At 36.2% G+C, this 23,491-nt stretch overlaps 1 protein-coding gene and 1 long non-coding RNA gene across 5 annotated transcripts in view; one reads left to right on the top strand and one right to left on the bottom strand.

Annotated features, from left to right (window-relative positions):
- Positions 1 to 23,491, top strand: part of AEBP2 (AE binding protein 2) — a 78,340-nt gene that overhangs the window by 30,274 nt on the left and 24,575 nt on the right. For 3 of the 4 annotated variants that reach the window (XM_082421092.1, XM_082421090.1, XM_082421091.1), the window contains exons 4-6: positions 13,682 to 13,868; positions 16,507 to 16,631; positions 21,806 to 21,873. In XM_082421092.1, coding sequence (XP_082277218.1) covers positions 13,682 to 13,868; positions 16,507 to 16,631; positions 21,806 to 21,873 — 380 coding nt within the window. Of the gene's footprint in view, positions 1 to 460; positions 6,523 to 13,681; positions 13,869 to 16,506; positions 16,632 to 21,805; positions 21,874 to 23,491 lie in introns of those variants that run through there. The other variant, XM_082421093.1, reaches the window with a different exon arrangement.
- The window catches only part of LOC309641243, a 169,114-nt gene continuing 156,201 nt past the window's right edge, over positions 10,579 to 23,491 (bottom strand). The window contains exon 3 of the long non-coding RNA XR_014252573.1: positions 10,579 to 10,896. This is a non-coding gene — a long non-coding RNA (uncharacterized lncRNA). The remainder of the gene's footprint in view (positions 10,897 to 23,491) is intronic.

Here is a 23,491-nt window from a genome sequence, read left to right as displayed (position 1 = left end):
ACTATATAGGTCACTATAGTGACCTTCAAAAGGTTCTCTGGAAACATGAATTAGTGACGAATGGGGCTGGAAAACAGTAGTAGGAGGTGAGTGGGAGTTGACTATAGAGAGGAGGTGATGCGGTGATGATGCTTGAGGCAAGTCCCTTTGAGAAAAATGTTTTTAGTTGTAACACGATATAATGTACAATAAAGTGTTTAAAGTACACTTAAGTGTTCGGCACTTTAAACTTCAGCACTTTCGTATGTTTGTATGCACCTGTGTAACTACCATTCTGATGAAGAATATTTTCAGTAAAACCAGGTTGCTTAATGTCCCTTCCCAGTCTGTCCCCCTCCATCCTTCTACTCCTTCCCCAGGCCATGTTACGATTTCTATCATCCTGGCTTAGTTGTATGAACTTTTGTGTCTGGCTTTTTTTCACTCAACAAAATAGCAGTGAGGTTTGTCCTTGTTGTAGGTATCAGTCATTAAAAAAAAACAACAGGGCTTCCCTGGTGGCGCAGTGGTTGAGAGTCTGCCTGCCAATGCAGGGGACGCGGGTTCGAGCCCTGGTCTGGGAAGATCCCGCATGCCACGGAGCAACTGGGCCTGTGAGCCACAATTACTGAGCCTGCGCGTCTGGAGCCTGTGCTCCGCAACGGGAGAGGCCGCGATAGGGGGAGGCCCGCGCACCGTGATGAAGAGTGGCCCCCGCTTGCCGCAACTAGAGAAAGCCCTCTCACAGAAGCGAAGACCCAACACGGCTAAAAATAAATAAATTAAAACAAAACAAAAAAACAACTGCTGTGTAGTATTCCAGTGTCCAATAAACCATAGTTTATCCATTCTTCTGCCCATGGGTTTCTAGCCTTTGGCTGTGATTAATCAAGCTGTCCTAAACACACTCTTCTACATGTCTTCTCATGGCACACATGTACTCATTTCATTTCTCTTGGTTGTATAGTTAGGAGTGGAATTACTGAGTCATAGAATATGGCATATTTAGCTTTAGCAACTGCAAACTCTTTTTCAGATTGGTCCTATCACTTTACATCACCACCAGCAGTGAATGAGAGTTTTAGTTGCTGTGTATCTTGGTATTTGCCATCTTGTTAATTTTAGCCATTCTGGTGTCTGTGTAGGGGTATCCCATTGTGGCTTTAATTTTTATTTCCCTGGTGAGTAATGATATGTTGCACACATTTTCATGAGCTTTTGGCTATTTGAAGTTCCTCTTTTGGGTGAGGTGCCTATTTCAAGCCCTTTTCTGTTATTTTATTGAATGGTTTGTCTTTTATAATTATATAAAATTTTGTATATATTTTAGATACAAGTCCTTTGTCAGATACGTATATTGTAAATGCCTTATTGCAGTCTGTCTTTGGTTATCCTTTTCACCTTTCCTAATGGGATCTTTTGAAGAACAGTTTTTAGTTTTAATGAAATCTAATTTATCAGTTTTATGGTTAGTGCTTCTTGTATTCTATTTAAAAAATCTTTGCCAGCCCTCAGTGTATGAAGATGAGGAGGATCTTAACAGAGCTAAGAGTTTTGTCTCATGGTAATAGGGAGATCATTTCAGAAGTGTGTGTGTGTGTGTGTGTATACAATAATATAATTTACATATCATGAAACTTACCAAGTGTATAATTAAGTAGTTTTTAGTGTATTCATCATAGGTTTGTGCAACTATCACCAGTAATTACAGAAATATGTACTTTTGAAAGAAAGAAAAGAAAGCATAAAAGAATGAGTGGACTATTTAGGGAATAACATGTAGTTTCATATATTTAGTGATACTTTATGGTGGCAATTTGAAAATATGTAAAAAAAATTTCTGACTAGTGAGCTTGGACTCTTTAGAAATTAAGTATAAAAGTAACTGGTTGCAAAATGTTTTCTTTGCATTACTGTTCTTATCTCTTATTATCTATTAGTCTGGAATCCGATTATTAGTTTGCATTGTATTTTTTGTCTTTTATTTTTACCATAGGCTTCAAGCACTTGCCAGAGAGTTCAATTGTGTTCATATATTAAACAACATCGGTGTGGCTGCTTTGTGGTTGGATGGTTTGTGTGGGGGATAATCGATAGAATCATCTTGATGAGAAATTTTTTAAAATGCGCACTGTCTTTTTTTTTTTTTTTAATAAATGCTCTTAGGCTGAAGAATTTTAATTAATTAATTAATTTATTTTTGGCTGTGTTGGGTCTTCGTTTCTGTGCAAGGGCTTTCTCTAGTTGCGGCGAGCGGGGGCCACTCTTCATCGCGGTGCGCGGGCCTCTCACTATCGTGGCCTCTCTTGTTGCGGAGCACAGGCTCCAGATGTGCAGGCTCAGTAGTTGTGGCTCACGGGCCTAGTAGCTCCGCGGCATGTGGGATCTTCCCAGACCAGGGCTCGAACCCGTGTCCCCCGCACTGGCAGGCAGATTCTCAACCACTGCGCCACCAGGGAAGCCCCAATGCGCACTGTCCTTAGTGAAAACATTTAAAGTTGTTAATTCTTTAGAATGAAGCCTGAATAAATAAAAGGGATGGAGGATAGGGAAAGGAAGGGCTAGTATAGTGCCTAGTGTTGCCTGGCTGTGACAGACCTGGGAAGTTCACAGCCAGCAAAGCTTTTCCTTAGTTCCTAGTAGACTCTCGCTCTTTTTCCTCCACTCTGTCACATGGAAATAAGTGTGTTATAAAAGTTATGCTTGGGCTTCCCTGGTGGCGCAGTGGTTGAGGGTCCGCCTGCCGATGCGGGGGACGCGGGTTCGAGCCCTGGTCCGGGAGGATCCCACGTGCCTCGGAGCGGCTGGGCCCGTGCGCCACAGCTGCTGAGGCTGTGCTCCGGAGCCCGCGAGGCACAGCTCCTGAGGCCCGGGCGCCTGGAGCCTGTGCTCTGCGACGGGAGAGGCCACCACAGTGAGAAGCCCGTGCACCACAACAGGGACCCAACGCAGCCAAAAATAAAATAAAATTAAAAAAAAAAAAGTTATGCTTGCTTCATATTAAAAAATTTGACATTGAAAAGCTTAAATAAGAAGATAGTGTAACTATAATCTAACTATCTATTATATTTGACTTCTTAACATATATGTACAAAGTAAAGAAATAAATGGGATCATTTTGCACCTACGTGTATTGTACCTTTTTTTTTTTCTTTTTGGGCCATGTTGCTTGACTTGCTGTATTTTTAGTTTCTGGACCAGGAATTCCCTAGCCTACCAGTTTAGTTTTGTATTGGACATCATTTCATGTCAATAAATTAACTTTTTAGTGGTTGTGTGATCTTTCTATGTAATAGTTTACCATATTTTATTTAATCATTCCTTGATGGATTTTGTTGGTCCAATTTTCCACAATATAATCAGTTAACACATTTTAATAAACTACTTTTGTGAGCTAGTATAAATTCCTAGAAGCTATTTTGCTCAGTCAAAGGCTATATGTCTAGGCTTGCTTTTGAAAGGTATTATTCCCCCTACAGAAAAACATACCAATTTGTATTCTAACTAGCAGTGTATAATATAGTGCCTGTTTCTCAACAACCTTGAGGCTTGTTGTTCTATTTTATCTTTACCAATCTGCCGGTATATGGTAACATGTTTCTACTTATGTAAGTGCAGACACATACAGTGTAAATACAGTATAAATACTTTTCTATATATTTACATCATTTTTCCCCTGTATTAATTATTTTGTATTTTTAGAATGGAAATCCTTTTTGAGCTCATTATTCTTTTTTATAAAGTAGGAAAAAATTTCCCTCTTGTGATAGGAATTAAATATTTTCCCCATTTTGACCTTTTTCTTGACTTTTTATGGTGCTTTTTCTAAAACACAGATTTTTTAAACTTTTAATTTTGAAAAATTTCAACTTGCAGAAAACATACAAGAACTCCCATATATTTCTCTCACACATGTATGTGTAAAGAACTCCTGTATACCCTTCAGCCAGATTCACCAGTTAACATTTTGCCACATTTGCTTTCTCTGTATCTTTCCACCCATCAGTACATCATCCATCTCTCCATCTGTCTCCCTCCCCCCATCTCTCTCCTTTCCTCCCTTTTTTCCTACATACACACACACGTGCGTGCACACACGCACACACACTATTTTGGGGGAACCATTTAAGAGGAGCCGTATCCCTAGATAACTTCAGTGTGTGTTATTTCCTAAGAGCAAGGATGCTCATTTACATAACCTTAGTACAGTTACCAAGTTCCAGAAATTTAATATTGATGCCATCAGCTATTCAGATTTCACTGATTGTCCCAATAATGTCCTTCATAGCCCTTTTTCTCCCCCCTTGGTTTAGAATCCAATTGAGGATCATGCATTACATTTAGTTTTCATGACTCCTTGAAACTTAGTTTCCTCAGCCTGTCTTTATCTTTTATAGCACTAAAATTTTTGAAAAGTATAAACATTTTATTTTGTAGTATGTTCCCCATTTGGGGGTTGTTTGATGTGATCAGATTCAGTTTATGCGTTTTTGGTGAACATAGAATAAAATTGTCACTGTATCACTTCAGGGGACACTTGATGAGAGTTTGTTCCATCATGGATGAAATTACCTAGCATCACTTGGTTAAGGTGGAATTTGCCAGGTTCTCTACCGTAAACTTATTATTTGTCCCTTTACAATTAATGATTAATTTTTGGAGAGATACTTTGAACTATATGAATATATTGTTCCCCATTAGAACTAGTTTTAGTATCCATTAATGTTTCTTGCCTGAATCATTTATTACTATGAGGGTTACAAAATGAGTTTTTTTCTCTCTTCCCATCTAAATTTATAAGTTGATATTCTACTTTCAGCGCTTTCTGCTCTTTATTCTATCCGTCAATCAATCATCTATCTACGGAATGGCTCATGTATTATGTTATTCTTTTTTTTTTAAATAAATTTATTTATTTAATTCTTGGCTGCGTAGGGTCTTTGTTGCTGCACGCGGGTTTTCTCTAGTTGCGGCGAGCAGGGGCTACTCTTTGTTGCAGTACGGAGGCTTCTCATTGCGGTGGCTTCTCTAGTTGCAGAGCATGGGATCTAGGCACATGGGCTTCAGTAGTTGTGGCACGAGGGCTCAGTAGTTGTGGCTTGCAGGCTCTAGAGCGCAAGCTTACTAGTTGTGGCGCACGGGCTTAGTTGCTCCGCAGCATGTGGGATCTTCCCGGACCAGGGCTCGAACATGTGTCCCCTGCATTGACAGGCGGATTCTTAACCACTGCGCCACCAAGGAAGCCCTATGTTATTCTTTGGCTTATAATACATGACTATCATTTTGATGCTCATCTAATACAGATTTTTATATTATCAATTTTTGCTCATGTGGCTTCTGGAGCAACTGTCTAAAGATTCAGATGGTAAAAGTCCATTGGAGTGTTGGTAATGGCAAAGGCTAGAAACTGGAAGTCTGTAAGACCTAATTGAGTTGACATGGGAAATAAATGAAAGTCATGGATGTGTCATTTAGGTTTAAGTTACATTTGATATTTCTTAAACTTGTTTGTTTTGTGCTTGAGAAGAAGTTCATGTCATATGAAAATAATTGATCATGTCAGCTCGTTATGAAATTTTAGTTTTGTAAAATCAAACATACTCCTAAAATGTAAATATAGTTTTTTCTTTTAATAATGTTTATCTTTTATAATTAAAGTACAAAGATTATTCCTAGATAAGCACCTTCCGCCCCAGCTTCTCCCCTTATTCACTTTGTCTTGTATATATACCCTTGCTTTGTATGTGCATTTAGAGTTTGTGTGAAGGGGAGTTGCTGCTGCCATTTTGTTAAGTGTAGTGAAACCTTTCATTATTAAAGGTTTGGAAAACATTACATGTGTTTATAGGACTAGGATTTTGGAATTCTTTCAACTATTCTCTGGTCCTTTTTTTTTTTTTTTTTTAAATGTGATTTTGATTCTTCTTAGTCATTTGGTATTAAGCATTATCATGGCTAATTGGCTTCAACTCACCATGCTCAGAAATGCTTTACTTAACTGAAGAAAATAAAAATTAGTCATACACAGCATGTTTGGTGATTGTTCTGATTTCCTTTTTTGCCAGTGTGGCAGTGGCTTGTCTGGACAAATTTGTATAGTATGTTAGAAATTACATAGTTGTACTTTTCAGATAGGCTCCATAGTTTTTTTTTTTCTTCCTACGTGTTTCTCCCCTACTCTAGTATTTCTGTTTACTTTGAACACGGTACTTGTAGTCACTTAGTTGTCATGGGTTAATGAATTTAGTGTAAGTTTTCCTCAGCAACTAGTCTCCAGCAGCTCAGCATGATTGGCTTCGTTCATAATAGTGACACGTCTGAATGACTTCTTACCGTGTTAAGAGTATTGCTTGAAAAACTCAGATTTTCTTTCAGGCCTTATACATGAAATAGCCAATCTTTTTAGGTGTTTTGGAATCAAGAACCTAGCCTAAATTGTTGATGAAGAAAAAAGAAATTTCATCAAACCAGACTTAAGCTATTATATCTTTATCACTGTGAGTGGCTTACAGTTGTGCATACAGGCAAATTCTGGTAATTTTTCCAGGACATAGTGATGCTAATAATACATCATTCACTGCGATGGGTGACGAAATAATTTCCTTCTTCAGTTCCTTTGTAACCTGTTTTATAATGTTAGTCGATACTGATAATTTAAAAAATCTTTTGCTTTTTCCCCCCAGCTTTGTTGAGGTATAATTGACAAAATTGTAAGATATTTAAAGTGTACATCGTGATGATTTGATATGCATTAGTCAATTGTGAAAGTATTCCCTCCATCTAGTTAATTAATACATCCATCACCTCACAGATATATGTATAAAATACATTTTAAAATTATATATATATTTATTATATATATATTTTAAATTATATATATGTATATATATATATTTTTTGGTGAGAATCTTTTGCTTTTCAACAGACATTCTCTGTAATAATACAAAGCTTTAAGCACCCTGTTCTAGCTTTAATTCTCCTTTACCTTTTCGTATGTCTCTCTGTGTGTCTGTGTATTTGAAGCTCTCATGTTCCCTAGCCTTGGCAGACAGTTTTTAGGAGGCTCCCACTGACCAAAGATGGTACAGTTTGAGTAAAATAAGGAAAATAGCTGCAGTGAATATGATGATACTGAAAAACAAAAGGTGATTCCTCTCCCCCCCCCCCAGAAATGAAAAACCGATTGGTCACCATTGGAGAATGGTAAGGATCTCATTATTTGGAAATCTGGTAAGAATCAAGAGGTAGTTCTTTCTTTACTATATGAGCTGTGCCACTCGATATTCAAATTCTGGTGCCTGAGTTGCACCCATGACCAATTAAATTAGAATCTCTGGGATGTGCTGCCAGTCATTGCTATATTCAAAGAAATCTTTCTAGTGATTTGGATGTGTACCCAGGCTTAAGAACTTCTGTTTACAAGTATTTCTCTTATAGGGGGACCTTGTAAGAGAAATACCGCTTATTGTAACACTAGGTGAACTTTGTTAGTTATAAAAGCTGATAACTAAGCAATATTTCTCTGGTAAATGAGGTTACCAATTCAGTGCTCATTGAAAGGAGGAAAAAAGGCACAGGGGAAGAAAGATGTATGCTGTGTTTACTATGTGCATGTTGCATATGGGATCTTGTTTTTACTCTTTATTCTCTGGGCCTCCTTGATATCACACTTGCCTGTTGTTCATCCCCACCCAAACTCAGTGGCTGCTCCTTGCCAGTCTGCTTTGCTGACCTCTGTTCTGCCTGACTTCTAAATGTTGGAGAGTGCTGTCAAAAATTCTCACCCTAGGGGTTCTTATTTTATCTAGTCCTTTGGTTTTAAATACTGTGTATATTCTGATTACTCCCAGATTACCTCTAGCCCTGACTTTCCCTCTTGGATTCCAGAATAGAATATTCAGCTTGGATGTCTAATAGGGCATTTTGAACCTAACATGTACAAAATCTTGGTTTTCCATTTCAAACATGGTTCTATTTTAGACTCAGTAAATAGTAAGATCTTCCATCCAGTTACCCTGACTTTAAGAGCCCTGAAATATTCTCGATTCTTCTCTTAACTTTTCCTATACCGCCCCACCCCCCCGTGCATTAGCAAATCCTGTCGATTTGCTTGCCTCTCAGTGTATTTTGAATATTATTACTACCTCTCACTCTATTATTCCCAGTTATTCTAAGGTTCACTTAGTTATTACTATTTGAAATCCTTGATAACTCCTCTCTAAATTAAAATCTATTTCTTAGCATGATGCATAATATCATATCTGATATTTACCTGCTTCTCTACTCTCATTTATTCCCTTACTTTACCTTCATAGGAAATTGTGTTCCAGCCATACTATATTACTTGTAGATCTCAAATGGGTCACATTTTGCCCTCATTGTGGTTTTGTATAGGCTGTGCTTTCTACCTGAGAATCTTTTTTTTTTATTTTTATTTTTTAAATTTTTTTTCCTGAGAATCTTAAAAGCTTTTTGTTTTGGAAAGATTTTAGAGTTACAGAAAAGTTGCAAAGATGGTACAGAGGGTACCCATGTACCTTCATCCAATTTTTTTCCCCTGATCTTACCATCTCACATTCTGTGGTACATTTGTCAAAACTAAGAAACCAGCGTTTCTACCTGGAATTTTTGTTTTCCTTTAGATTACCTGCTAATAAATACTACCATATCTTCTGTGAAACTTGTGTTTTCTGCTCTCTGTTTCAGTTGCCCCTTGTAGATTTTCATAGTACTTAACGGGAATATGAGTATGAATAAGGCAGTCTTTGTACTAGCAAAGACAGTCTTAGTGTTGCTTCATTCGAACAAATCTGTTTGAAAAAACTGTCATCCCATGTTTCAAATTTTATAACAGCTACTTGCCCACAAGAGTAGCTGACATATTGAATGTTTCAGTGGATTTGGGAGACAGAACATTTAAAACACTCAATGTCCAACAGCCAGTTTTTTTCCCTGATTGTTCAAACAGGCTTTTCTTTTTTTTTTTTTTTTTTAAATCAGAGCACCATATGTGGTAGCTTGAGTTCAGTAGTCATTGTTGTATGTGTGGGTGAAACATTGAATATTTGAACAGTAAAATCACTCAGCACCATGAAATGCTTGTGTTAAGAGGAGTGAAGGCACTAAGGTACTAAGACCATTTGAGGCAGCAGATTTGTCTCTCAACTTGTTCTCTGGGATAAACACTAAATGAGTGGAATATTGATTAGATGATGCTTAAAATTACTTTCTCTATTAGGGTAAAAGAATTTGTATTTTAGTGAAAGGTGTGTGATTCTGTTGTATTTCTTTTCATTAAAAGTACTCTTTTTCTCTCATTCTAAATTCTCATTGTATTTTCTATATTTTCTTTTTTAGATTTGTTTTTGATTCTTGACTGATGGATAATCAAAATCAAAGATAAAACAATTTTCCATTAGAATTCTCATTGATTTTATGTCCTGAGCATTGATTGAATCATTGCTGATTAAAATAAACTTGCGATATTTACTCTCTCACTTCTAGATACTACCAGGGCTTATTCTTTGCAGTTTTGAAGGAACCCAGGACAAAATGAATCTGTTAGCCTATTTGGGCCCTTGTAATTAAGGATAATCCTGGGTGGATTCATATCACAAAATCCCTTTGAATTTAAACCTGAGGACTTAGATCTGAACTGTTATTATCATTGCTGCTTTAACTGTAGTCACGTAGCAGTTCTAAAATTTGAAATGTGGAGTTTCTCAACAAATTTTTTTGAATAACCAGTACTAAACTGGGAATCCAAGGGCAAAGACTGTTTTATTTATATTGTATTCCTTGAAGTATCTGACACATGGGACACAAAATATGCTTATTTAAAGTATGTTTTTATTTTTTATTTATTTTTGGCTGCGTTGGGTCTTCGTTGCTGCACGTGGGCTTCCTCTAGTTGCGGTGAGCGGGGGCTACTCTTCGTTGTGGTGTGTGGGCTTCTCGTTGTGGTGGCTTCTCTTGTTGCAGAGCACGGGCTCTAGGCACACGGGTTTCAGTAGTTGTGGCTCGCGGGCTGTAGAGCGCAGGCTCAGTAGTTGTGGCGCACGGGCTTAGCTGCTCTGCGGCATGTGGGATCTTCCCGGACCAGGGCTCGAACCTGTGTCCCCCGCATTGGCAGGCAGATTCTTAACCACTGCACCACCAGGGAAGCCCTAAAGTGTGTTTTTAGGATAGGTGTTAGGAAATACAGGGATGACATCTAAAATTGAAAAGAAAAATAAGTACTGCATGGCTTCGTCTAAGGCAGTACTGTAGAATAGAAATATGTGTGACCCAAATGTGTTGTTTAAAATTTTCCAGTGCTGTGTTAAAAATAATTGAAACAAGTAAAAATAATTTAAGTAATATCTTTGACTTAACCAATTATATCATTTCAGCACCTTATCAATATACAGTATAATTAATAAGATGTTCTGCTTTTTTGGTACTAAATCTTCCAAATTTGGTGTGTATTTTATACTTACAACACTTTTTAATTTGGACTAGACAATTTAAGTGCTAAGTAGCTGTATGTCTAATGACTAAAATGTATTGGACAGTGTAAAACTAACCCATTAGGGCAATTCTACTTCAGCACTCTTTTTTTTTTTTTTTAAGGAATTACTTTATTTTTATTATTTATTTATTTATTTATTTATTTTTGGCTGTGTTGGGTCTTCGTTTCTGTGCTAGGGCTTTCTCTAGTTGCGGCAAGTGGGGGCCACTCTTCATCGCGGTGCGCGGGCCTCTCACTATCGCGGCCTCTCTTGTTGCGGAGCACAAGCTCCAGATGCGCAGGCTCAGTAGTTGTGGCTCACGGGCCCAGCCGCTCCTTGGCATGTGGGATCTTCCCAGACCAGGGCTCGAACCCGTGTCCCCTGCATTAGCAGGCAGATTCTCAACCACTGCGCCACCAGGGAAGCCCTACTTCAGCACTCTTAATTCAGGTGCTAAACAATTCATCTTTGTTTATTTATTTATTTTAAATCGAAGTATTGTTAATTTACAGTGTTGTGTTAGCCACAAGTGTACAGCAAAGTGATTCAGTTATACATACATATATATAAAATGTATATATATTCCTTTTCAGATTATTTTCCATTATAGGTGATTACAAGATATTAAATATAGTTCCCTTGCTACACAGTAGGCTTTGTTGTTTATCTGTTTTATACATAGTAGTGTGTATATGTTAATCCCAAACTCTTAACACCCCCCCCATCTTCATCTGTGTTTAGATTTCATAAAATTTGCAGTTGGAGAAGTAGATTCACACACTCAAGTTTTCCAAACATATTTAAAAGTTTTTCAGTAGTTAAACTGAATATCAGGTTTTAAATTAAAAATTAAAACAGTTATTAAGGAAATACAAATAAAAACCACGATGAGATAACACTTCTTACTAGGATGGTTTTAATAAAATAAATGGAAAATAACAAGTCTGGGCAAGGATGTGGAGCTATCCTTGTATAACCTTGTATTTGTTTATACATTGTGAATACACTGAATACCACTGAATTGTATACTTTAAAATGGTATGTTATGTGAAAGTCACCTCAAAAAAATTAATAAAATTAAATAAAAATAAAAGTTCAGTTTCTTATAGTAGCCTTATTTAAAATGTTAAGTAGCAGCATCTGGCTAGTGGCTTCTGTAGTAGACTGTGGTGTTCTATGGCAATGTGGTAATCTACAGAAGAAAGAAACTTTAAAAAGCATTATTCTTTTCTGGTACTCAAAATACGTGTAGTAAGTTTTTACATTCTAAAAATTCAGCATCTGTTAGATGCTAAACTTCTCATGGTCAGAATCTGTAGCTGAACATTCTTGACGTAGGCTATCTGAGGACCACACTACTGATGGGATTGTAAGAATTAAATGAACTGGTAAGCACTGAATATGGCTAATTGCTTCTTTTCAGGGTTCCCGTAACACTCTGTGCCTTACCCCTGACTCTAGGTCCTTTGAAGCTGTTGCTTTGTGTGTATGTCTTGCTGATCACATGTAAGCACTTTCAGGGCAGGAACTGTATCTTAATCATCCTTATACTTCTAGCATCTTACGTAGTACTGAATATAGAAAAGATAAGTATTTGAACTAAAATCTTGAGTCATTCCTCTGCCTCTTAACCTTTTGTTAGCAATGCTGAGTACAGTTAGAGCCCATAACATGTCTCTTGTATCTTGAAATAAATAGAATAATTATTAATGGCACTATATAAGGATTTTGCTGTGAAGTGTCTTAGCTAGCATTGATTTTTATCAGAATCTATAAGCCAGTATATTTAGAAACACCTGTGATTTGCAAGATGCTTCTGGTAATATATATATATATTCATAAAAGTATGTTCCTGCCTTCAAAATGCATGGAAAAGATGAATTGGGATAAATTATCTAATTATGCTCTGAAAGTGTGAGGATGTCCTCAAAAGAGGATGAGCTCCCTTTCACGTGGGCAGATTTAGAGAGATTTTGTGAATAAAGTTATAACCTCTACTAAGAGAGGGTTGTAGTGTGTTTTTAGAAGTTTAAAATGGTAGAGGTACCTAGATTGAAAGAAAGAGCCTGGAAGCATGTGGATTTTTTTGCGGTATTATCTAGAAAAATGTAATTAAGTTGAACCACTTGGGAATAATGTGATGGATACATTTAGTGGCATACGTGGCAAATTTGCATACTTGGAGTTTTGTTGTCAAGTCAGAAACTAAGCAACTTTAATAAATTACTAATAGAAACCCACCAGCAATCCAGCTGTGGATTTTGCTATTTGGGGATGGAAAATGTTTGTTTTAATTAGTAACATTCATTTGTTAGAAGACCTGCAATTACTATTTTCTAAGATCTAACTAGAAATCACACACTTGTACTGTAGCTAATTTGAGCATTGTAATTTTAGTGATATCCAAACATTCTGCATTCATTGTTGGAATAGCAGATCTGCCAGGTGACGTGTAGTTAAGTTGACCTCTTGTTTTCTCAGTCTTGCAAGTACAGAAGGCTGAGGAGGCAATATTTAATGGAACTTACAGAGGGTTGCATAAGACCAACCCTGAGCATACAAGATGTCTTCTCTGACTGACTAGATCCAGTAGTTTAAAAGTCAGTATTTCTTTCTTGTCTGTTACAACAGTGTAGAGCAGTTGGGAGCCTGATGAAGGTTTTGAAGTAGCATATATATATATATTTTTTTTTCTTGTGGCTCCGCGGCTTGCGGGATCTCAGTTCCCTGACCAGGGATTGAACTCGGGTCACGACAGTGAAAGCCCGGAATCCTAACCACTAGGCCACTGGGGAACTCCCTGAAGTAGCATATATCTTAAAATAAAAATAACTTTGAAAATCCAGGAATCCCAGTAATTGTTCGATTATCTTATTCTTTGATGTGAAAACAACTTACTGTTCCTCTTAGAAAAGTGATTAAACTCCAGATTTTTCTGGGAAGAAGATTCCACTATTTTTGTCTTGCACATGGTGGGAAGAGCCAGTAAACTAAGGAGTCATGAAATTTTCCCGGCTCTGTCACTGCTTAATCTGTATTATTTTGTGCAACCTATAAAGTGAAAGGGGGGTTGTACTAGTCCCTCATAGATCCTTTCTGGAATTAGTTCTGCAGTGTTACTGATTTACTTCTGAAAATATGAAATATTCACTCGTTCACATTTTGCTTGTGTCCTATACAGCATCCCTGACATTTTTTTAATTTTTATTTAGTGTGTTGTTGGTGGCTGCAATGCCAGCTTCGCTTCTCAGGGAGGGCTAGCTCGCCATGTACCCACACACTTCAGTCAGCAGAACTCCTCAAAAGTTTCTAGCCAGCCAAAGGCCAAAGAAGAATCTCCTTCTAAAGCTGGAATGAACAAAAGGAGGAAATTAAAGAACAAAAGACGACGCTCATTACGTAAGTGTTTCACTGAAAATCAGTGTGTATTAGATGGTTTTGTTTTTGTCTTGGGCTTTCATGCAAATTCAGTTTTTACCATTCTTCAACTCGGCTTATCTATTTTTGTTAACAGTAATGAACAGATAGGATCTTGGTCTTTCACTGTGAGAATTCAGTGATGTATGTTTTACCTCTAGTAGCTCAGGGAATGTAAGTATATGTGGCCTTAGAATACAAGCTCTGTAATTAGATTTTGAGGGCTCCTTTGAGTCTCTTCTAAATTAAGACTAATTATGACAGTGTTGGTATTTCTAACAATATTTTAGAAAATTTGAACATTTTAAAGATAAAAATCAAGTAAAAGTTAAGTAACCTGTCTGCTCCAAAGTGGTATGTGTGAATAGCAAAGCTACGTGTAGTCTGTCTCTACTTAACAGTCTTGCTGTGACACACATGTACAATGGTTATGTGCTTACTCATCAAATTATGAGATGTATCCTTGATATTTAGGACAGAACATAATTAGATGATTGTATACTTTCGAACCACAGGCGAAGAGTCTCTATTTTTGTCGTCTTCAAAGGTATTTCATTATACAGCTCATTAAAAAAATGGTTGGGCACCCAATCTTAACTTGTGTATTTATACAGTATATATAGGTAACACTGCTAGTGTGCGTTATAATTACCAAGAAGGAATACTGAAAAACAGAGATGGAAAAAATCCAGAAGTGGTATTATTTTCTTCGCCACTCTGATGGATCACGACACACAGCTGCTTTGGAGACTGTTACTTTAGTTTAGTTTTCTTGACACTTTAATAGTGGACGTAACGTGGTTAAGGTCTGAATGCATAGAATCTGAAATTTGGGAGCTTTTATTATTCTGAATTTAATTCAAGTGATGACTTCTGTGTTTGAATCTTGAGTGAGGAGTGATATATTTGAATGATTTAGAGGGGTGAGTTATTTTTATTTTCTCTAAGTGCTTATCCTTCTCAGGAAAAAGCATATTTGGAGAGCATGGAGAAAGTATACATTTTCCCCCCAAGTAGCAGCAGCAGATCAAATAGGAAGGGGATTTGTTTCTCAGCTTTAGGTAAAATCGTGACTTTTTTCTCTCCCATAAATCTCTCTTTTTTAAATTTTTTAATTTTTTTTTAACTGATTTCCCATTGTCATTGCATTCTTAGTCTTGTGGGTTCTGTTAGTTTATCACTAGCTGGTGTTTTGTTTATTTCCTTTTGAGCAAAAAATCCAATGAGAAAAGAGCTATTCACGTTGTTTTATTGAGTATGCCAGCTGTTAGATTTGTGTAGATGTACAGTGAACTCCATGAATAGTAGAGATAATTTCACTCCACATAGTGGTAAGTCAGAATAGTGTAGTAAATCAGCATACATGTAATTCAGAATATGCTGTACCAGGAAATCAAGCCATTTCTTTTATTGTCAGTAAAATTTACTTTTTAATTACAGATGATCTTGAGATATTTTACATATATTAGAAAGCTCCACAACTGTAAAATAATAAATTCGTTTTCCTTACTTTGAACAGTGTTTTTATTAGGAATAAAAACAACACATTTATAATAATATTAGTGGGATAAAAATAGAAATTTAAAAAATGTTTTTATCAAATCTTCAGTGTTTAACTTTGTTGTGATCATACTAAAAGATTGCTTACTCTAAGTTTGTGAATTTATTTTTTAATAAATGGTGTAAGCGTACTCATCTAAACTGCATTATGACTGAAGGCATTTTTCATATACATTTACTTATTCATAATCTATAGCTGTTATATTTCCATTTCTCAAATAAGGAAGCAGTCTAAGGTAGATCAAGCAGTTTGTGCAAAGTCACATTGCTAATAACTGGTGGCATTGAGAGAAAGAATTTTGGTGGACTCATTGGCATTAAAAATGTATTTATGGGACTTCCTTGGCGGTCCAGTGGTTAAGACTCTGTGCTTCCACTGTAAGGGGCACAGGTTCACTCCCTGGTCGGGGTACTAAGATCCCGCATGCCCGGCAGCAGGGCCAAAAAATTAAAAACAAAAACAAAAACAAAAAAAAACAGCATTTATAATTTTCTTAGATTATTGTTAGAAGAGTTATTCTTAATCAAGAAAATGTTTGTCAAAAATTCCAAAATAATATGACCACTGTGTCAAATATGGAAAAATTTTTGATTACTTATTAATGTAAAATGTTCATGAAATGTATTTCATATGTTTGGCTGAGGTGAATGAGATCTGTGTGTAGTGCACAGATGGAGACGTTTATCAGATTGTTGAAAATGTAGGACTGGTGCTCAGGAGAGATGCTGGAGTAAAATATAAAATTATATGAAAAAGATAGTAGCTGAAATATGCAATCATGAGGTCGGAGGCTAGAACCTCACACACCAAGGGGCAGAATTAACCCACACTTACTCATTGGTTGGAGTTCTGCTTTTGTACATCCTTACCTTGTTAGCTAGGTTCTGTGTTTTGAAAGCAAAGAAAATCTTGCATTTAAACACTAGATAGATACTTATTCGTTGTTTCAGTCTTTTTTACTTATTACATATTTTTGTGGAAAATGGACTACTAATATGGCTGCTTGGAGACTGTTATATTTTTCTAAATATTCTTTACCTCTTTTATATTGACTTTTAGCACGACCACATGATTTCTTCGATGCACAAACACTGGATGCGATAAGACATCGAGCCATATGCTTTAACCTCTCAGCTCATATAGAAAGTTTAGGGAAGGGACACAGTGTTGTTTTTCATAGTACTGTAAGTATTTGATTTTTTTGTTTTTTCAAATATTTCCCACAATTTGACATTTTAATCATTACGTTGAATTTTGTAGCCTTTAATTTGAACTATTTAAGAATATTGGGGTGGCATTTGGGCTACTAGGCACTTGAAGATCAGTCTCTGACCTTAAGTAAACTAGGTGTCTTTTCTGACCTCTGGTTTCCTTGCAGGTAAAGTGAGAGCATTAGATTTCTTTTAACTCACATCCCTATGTGCTCCATGCTCCTCCGTCACCCATAAAATGCACATCTAAAGTTTGTGTTAAAGCTTTCCATCAAATGAAAGGTTCATGAAGGAGGGAATTTTAATCTGTTTTGTTCTGTGAATGTATTCCAAGTGTCTAGAATTGTGCCTGACACATAGTAGGAACTCAGTACATTTGTTGAATAACTATGTTGTCCTACTTGGAAAAAGAAAAGTATTGAATTTGAAAAGGCAATAATGAATTTATTTTTTTGGTTAACTAGGAGTTAATAGAGAGCTGTTCTTTCTTCTCATGCCCCCTGCCATTTTTATTATCCAGTCATCTTTATATTGCTATAGTTTGGTGTAGGTCAGTTAGTAGAAATAAACTTTAGACCAGACTTTTGGTGATTTGAATCCCTGGAAAGAGAGATTATTTAATTTTGCCTGTTGAAATAGAAAATATACTAAATTTAGGTTTTATTTTATATATTCTAATCAAAATGCATGAGAATTTAAGTATAAAAGATCAGTATTGATATCTCTACTGGTTTGAATCTCTTATTCTTCCCATCTCCTCTAATAATGAGGTTTTCTTATATTTTCATTTTTTCTTTTATGTATACTTCCAATTCAAAATGCCCAATTTTGATTTTGATTTCCAAAATTAAAGGCAAGAAGGTAGAAGATCAGACACAAAGGAAAGGGAATCTTTTCTGAGATTGGAGCACATAATGGTGTGAGTTTGGGTTTAAGGAAAGTTGTACCATACTTATGCTCTTTTAAAGAATGTTGGAAATATAGTTACCTAAATAAGAATGAAGACAAAGTAAAAATGTGCTGGGAATTTTGTTGGGATTCAGCGAGATCAGGAGCTTGCTCGACAGTGATGGTTGAAGTCCTTTGGAATTTTATAACATACGTTTATGATTTGGTAGGTCTATAATTGTTCTTTTATTTTTTTTTAAGTTGAAATCTAATATTTATTATACAAGTTTACATTTATGTATTGTTAATAGGAGATAGAAAATATTAATCATTTTATAAGTTGAAATAAGCGGAGGATTGACTGTAATCAAAAAGTATTTCATGATGATCTGATAAAGTAGACTTTTAATTATCTTACTGAATAAAAACATGTCAGATACAAAATAAGTTAATTTTTTAATCCATGAGTTTTTTTAAAAATTTTTAATTAATTTATTTATTTTTATTATTTATTTATGGCTGTGTTGGGTCTTCATTTCTGTGCGAGGGCTTTCTCTAGTTGCGGCAAGCAGGGGCCACTCTTCATCGCGGTGCGCGGGCCTCTCACTGTCGCGGCCTCTCTTGTTGCGGAGCACAGGCTCCAGATGCGCAGGCTCAGTAGTCGTGGCTCACGGGCCCAGCTGCTCTGCGGCATGTGGGATCCTCCTGGACCAGGGCTCGAACCCGTGTCCCCTGCATTGGCAGGCAAATTCTCAACCACTGCGCCACCAGGGAAGCCCCCATGAGTTTTTTTTTAATTGAAGTATAGTTGATTTACAATATTATGTTAGTATCATGTGTACAGCAGTGATTCAGGCATATTATATACGTACATACACACACACACGTTTATTTTTTCAGATTATATTCCATTATAGGATATGACAAGATATTGAATATAATTCCCTGTGCTATACAGTAAATCCTAGTTTCTTATCTGTTTTACATATAGTATTTTGTATCTGTTAATCCCATACTTCTAATTTGTTCCCCCTTCCCTCCCTCTCCCCTTTGATAACCGTAAGTTTGATTTCTATTATTATTGTTCTTTTTTAGTAAGATGTGGTCGGTCACCAGACCCTGAGTGTGGCATTAGGGATAATTTGTTCGTTTACTTAAATATTGAGCACCTACATATGCCAGGTACTAATGATACAGCAGTGAACAAAACAGACTAAAACAAAACAAGAAACCATGCCTACACTCTAGTGGAAGAGACATGATACACAAGATAAACTAGTAAAATTAAAAACTTAAAAGGAAGTGAGGGTGTGAGCCATTCAGTTATTAGGGGGATGAGCATCATAGCCAGAGGGAAAATCAAGCGTAAGATCCTCAAGTGGGGACATGCAAGTATGTCTGAAAAGCCGTGAGGAGGCCATTGTGGCTGGAGGAAACAAGTGAGGCAGAGAGAGTAGGAGCAGTCGGAGAGGCAATGGGGAGAGTCTTGTTGGGCTGAGACATTGGCTTTTGTTCTGCGTGTGTTGGGAAACCATTGGAGGAGTTTGAGTAGCCATACTCTGTTGTGATTTCTTTTAAATAAAATTTTTATTGAGATATAATAAATACAGACTCACCCATTTAAAGTATACAAGGTAATTCCCTGGCGGTCCAGTGGCTCTCACTGCCGGGCCTGGGTTCTGTCCCTGGTCAGGGAACTAAGATCCCGCAAGCCACGCAGCACGGCCAAAAAAATACATATGCAATTCTGTGAGTTTTGACGGTTGTACTTAACCTGTGAAACCAGCACACCACCACAGTTGAGCTGTAGAACAGTCCTGTCACGCAGAACATTCCCGGTGTAGCTTTTTCATCTCGGCCTCTGCCCTCTGCCTTAAGAGAACTCACTGATCTCTTTCCTCTCATGTAGGTTTTAATGTGCTCACTCTGGTTTCTGTATTGAGAACAGATTGTAGGTCAGGGTTGGGGAGAGAAGGGATCAGTCTTTTCAGTATCTCAGGTGAGAAAAGACCAGAATGGTTGCAGTGGAGATACTAAGAAGGGTTAGATTCTGGATATCTTTTGAAAGTGGTATTGACAAGAATTATGGATGGATCAGATGTCAGGTGTGATAACGAGAAGAAAGGATGACTCCAGTGTCTTTGGCCTGGGCAGCTAGCCAAAAGGATGGAGCTGCCGTATAATAGAGGTTGTGAGGTGAGCAGGTTCGGGGAGAGGGGAGTATCAAGAGCCGTAATTCAGCACGTTCTATAGAACATCCAGTGCTTCTGTCATGTAGGCAGAAGGGTGTAAGAGTTTGAGCTTAGAGGAGAGGTGTGGCTCCAGATAAGGATAGAACTTTCTAGCGTATTAGTGTTATTTAAAGGTATCAGACTGGATAAGATCACCTAGGAAGTATTAAATAGAAAAGAGAAGAAATCAAAGGACTGAGGTTTGGGACCTATCAACATTTAATGATTTAAAGAGCAATAAATCTGATGAAATAATGGTCTAGTAATGAACAAGTATCTCTACATGTTAGGGAGTAGAGGTGATGATGATAAATAAGGTTGTGTTTTAAAAAATGAAGTATCACCTTCATGCTTTCATTAGAGCAGCTCTTTGGATGAAATCTTAGGCTCACCATGGGAGGAGTAAAGATGATCAAAAAAATGAAGGAACTAGAAATGTGATATTAGGAGTCTGGAAGAAAACTTAAAATTTACTCAGAGTGAAAATAGTCTGAAGATGAAAATAAGTTTTCGAGCTGTAGAAAACATCTGAGAGGATTTAAGAACATGATTGATTACCTATGTTTATCATAAATTTTAAAAACCTAGGAATAAGAGTGATTCACACCCCCAAGCGACACTGGGGTGGCAGAGGTACCTTGACTGAGGAAAAGTCACAAAGGTGTAGTATAATCTGAAGAATGCTTTTTCCTGGGGGAAGTGGAAGGAAGAAACATCCCTAATGGGAAAAGGTCTTCCTTGGAGCTAGGTGAGGAAGTTCTCTAAGGTTCCATGAGTAGGACTGGAAAGGTTGCTGGAGGCAGTTTGTGTTAAACAGTAGTCAGAGATGTTCAGTACTAACTGCAAATGTAAGTTTCCTAGTTACCAAATTAACTTTTATAGGAAATAACCATATTTATAGTGAAAAGATTTGCATAAAAATACTTATGTGGGGTACTATGCTGTGCAGTTCGCCTAATTTGTCTTCTTTAATTGAAACATTTTCTTTTGAGCCGTCTCCAGAAGAGGTCAGCAGAATCCTAGTTACCAGTCAGTTGGCTTGCTGTACTTGGTTGCATTGCATTATTTTTATATCTTACTTCTTTGTAGAGATATTTTGTTTTAGCATCTGCAGATCTGTCTTTGAGCTTTTTAATTGATTCCATTACCGAGTCTAGAATTAGGGTACTTAACTATAGGTTTTTAAATAATGGGGCTAGAAACTGTTTTATATTTGTATGAACTGCTGTTTTTACTTCTAATATGTTTTGAGGATGACACATAACATTATTTTGTGAGGCTGTTTGGAACTGAAACTTGGTAAAAATATTGAGATTTAGATTAGTAAAACACTAAAGAGCTAATTTGGTTAATATGGCAGTTCTAAGAGTTAATAAAATACCATTTTGATTGATTTTTAAAAATCATTACCTTAGTTTTCTGAATCTGGTTATGAGTGATAAGCATATTGTTTTTACTACACTTATATAGGTCTTTATGTTGTGGTTGATCCACATTTTAACTTAGGTAGATTCCTAACTGAACTGAACACTAATTGGTTAATGTTTCATTTAAATTAACAGAAATCAACCAACAAACAGAAAACTCCCAAGCAAATGACAAATACCTTAATCCTAAAAAGGAGACCTCTCCCTTTCTAGCATTATTTTTTCTTTACTGTTCATTTGCTCTTTAAAAGTATTGCAGCCAATATGGATTCTTGGTTGGCAGTCTGGCTCAGCTAAAGACTTTGTAGATAGTAAAATAAATAGCATTTTCAAAGATAATATGGTTTGGCTATAATATTTTGGCTGGATAATATTTGGCTGTACAAAGCTACTTCAGTTCCTTTTTTCTTTTTCTTTTGTGAAAATATATGATCAAAGGTGGGAAATTGCTACAAACCAGGGCAGAACAAGATGTTGTGGTGGTAATATGTGGTCCAGGACATGAAAACGTCAGTTCTTGATTAGGACCAAAAGCGTTTTTTAAACATATTAAAATGATCTTTTATAAATAGTTTTATGATTTCTTTTATATCATTACTAGGTAATAGCTAAGAGAAAAGAGGATTCTGGAAAGATAAAACTTTTGCTTCATTGGATGCCTGAAGACATGTAAGTATTTGGAATACTATATATATAACTAATGAACTGATCAGTCTTATTTTTATTAAAATCTTATACTCAAAAATTACTTAAGCTATTGGGTTCAAAATAAAAGACTTAACAGAAATGAAACCACAAAACATTTTGAGGTCATCAGCATTAAAAAGATAATCTGTAAAAGCTCTTAAGAGTAACTGGCTCAAGGTATAAGCTTTAAAACTAGCTTTTAAAATTGTTTTTAATGTAAGCTGTTAAAGCAATTTTTAATCATTTTTAGGATGTGATTATTTTTAGAATTTTTAATGACCCTCAAGTAGGATAGGGTGCAAGCAACCTTAGTTGTGCCTTTGTTTGAATCATTTATTTTAAAAATTTCTAAACATTTTCCAGCGCACAATTAATGATATTTTATAGAAAAAAACAATTGGTCAGTTTTCCAGGAGTGTTAAATTTTTCTTTTGAGTTTTAGTACCCTTTTATTAGAGCAATTCTGGCCCAAATGCTCCTTAATTTAATTGCATGCTCCATTTTCCTTTTATTCTCAAAAATAATTTTTTTTGTTGTTGAAAAAGGTAATAAAGATGTATCAGAGAAATCTTATCAGCATCAAGAATAGAATAAATTCAAATGAGTGGAATCTCATTAAAAATTAATATGTGGTTAACACTTGTTATTAAATATTTTTCTGTAATATTGTTTCCCAGACTCTAATCTAAAGAGATGTTAATGAATCTGTTGTGAATTAAGAGCTTTAAAAATAGATTTGGAAGATTATAATGCATGTTAGCATATTGAAGTAAAGAAATCTCTTCAGCTTTTTGTTAAAAAAAATATATTTATTTATTTATTTATTTGGCTGCACCAGGTCTTAGCTGCAGTAGGCGGGCTCCTTAGTTGTGGCATGTGAACTCTTAGTAGCAGCATGCATGTGGGCTCCAGTTCCCCGACCAGGGATCAAACCCGGACCCCCTGCACTGGGAGCGTGGAGTCCTATCCACTGCGCCACCAGGGAAGTCCCATCTTTAGCTTTTTAAAAATCCTGTGATTGTCAAACTTCTATTAGTGTAGAACATGTTTTCCACTTCCTTTTACCCCCGCCCCTTCCAGGTTTTAGGGAAATGCTACTCTAAAATATTTTGAAATAGCGCATAAAATTTATTTAATGAACTCCTTTTTACTGAACATTAAAGTTACCCATTTTTCTCTACTGTTAAAAAAAGAGACATTAAAGTGGCTTTATTTACAAAGTATGCAAATGTTATGGGTTTTGATAGGCATCGCCTTCCCGGAAGTTTGTACCAGTTTCTGATCTCATCTACTGCGTTAGAGAGCTTATTTCCCTGGCTTATTATCAACACTGGCTATTGGCATTCTTACATTTTTCATTTCTTCGATTATGAGCAAGATAATTTAAAAACTGTATCTTTGGTGAATTAATGGTTTGTGACCTTTGTCTCTCTTGTTCCTTTTTACCTAATGAGTGTTCACTTGTTTCATACTGATTTGTAAGAGCCCTTTTTATATTGTTTATAAACAGTTCCTTTAAAAAATATCGTATTCAAATATCTGTATTCTTAGTATTTTGGAAATCGATCAATCCAAATATCAGAATCATTTTATTTGAATT

Source organism: Balaenoptera physalus (assembly GCF_965194825.1).
Source record: "Balaenoptera physalus genome assembly, chromosome: 13".
In the NCBI taxonomy this organism is placed as follows: Eukaryota; Metazoa; Chordata; class Mammalia; order Artiodactyla; family Balaenopteridae; genus Balaenoptera; species Balaenoptera physalus.
This window is presented reverse-complemented; position numbering and strand designations above follow the sequence as displayed.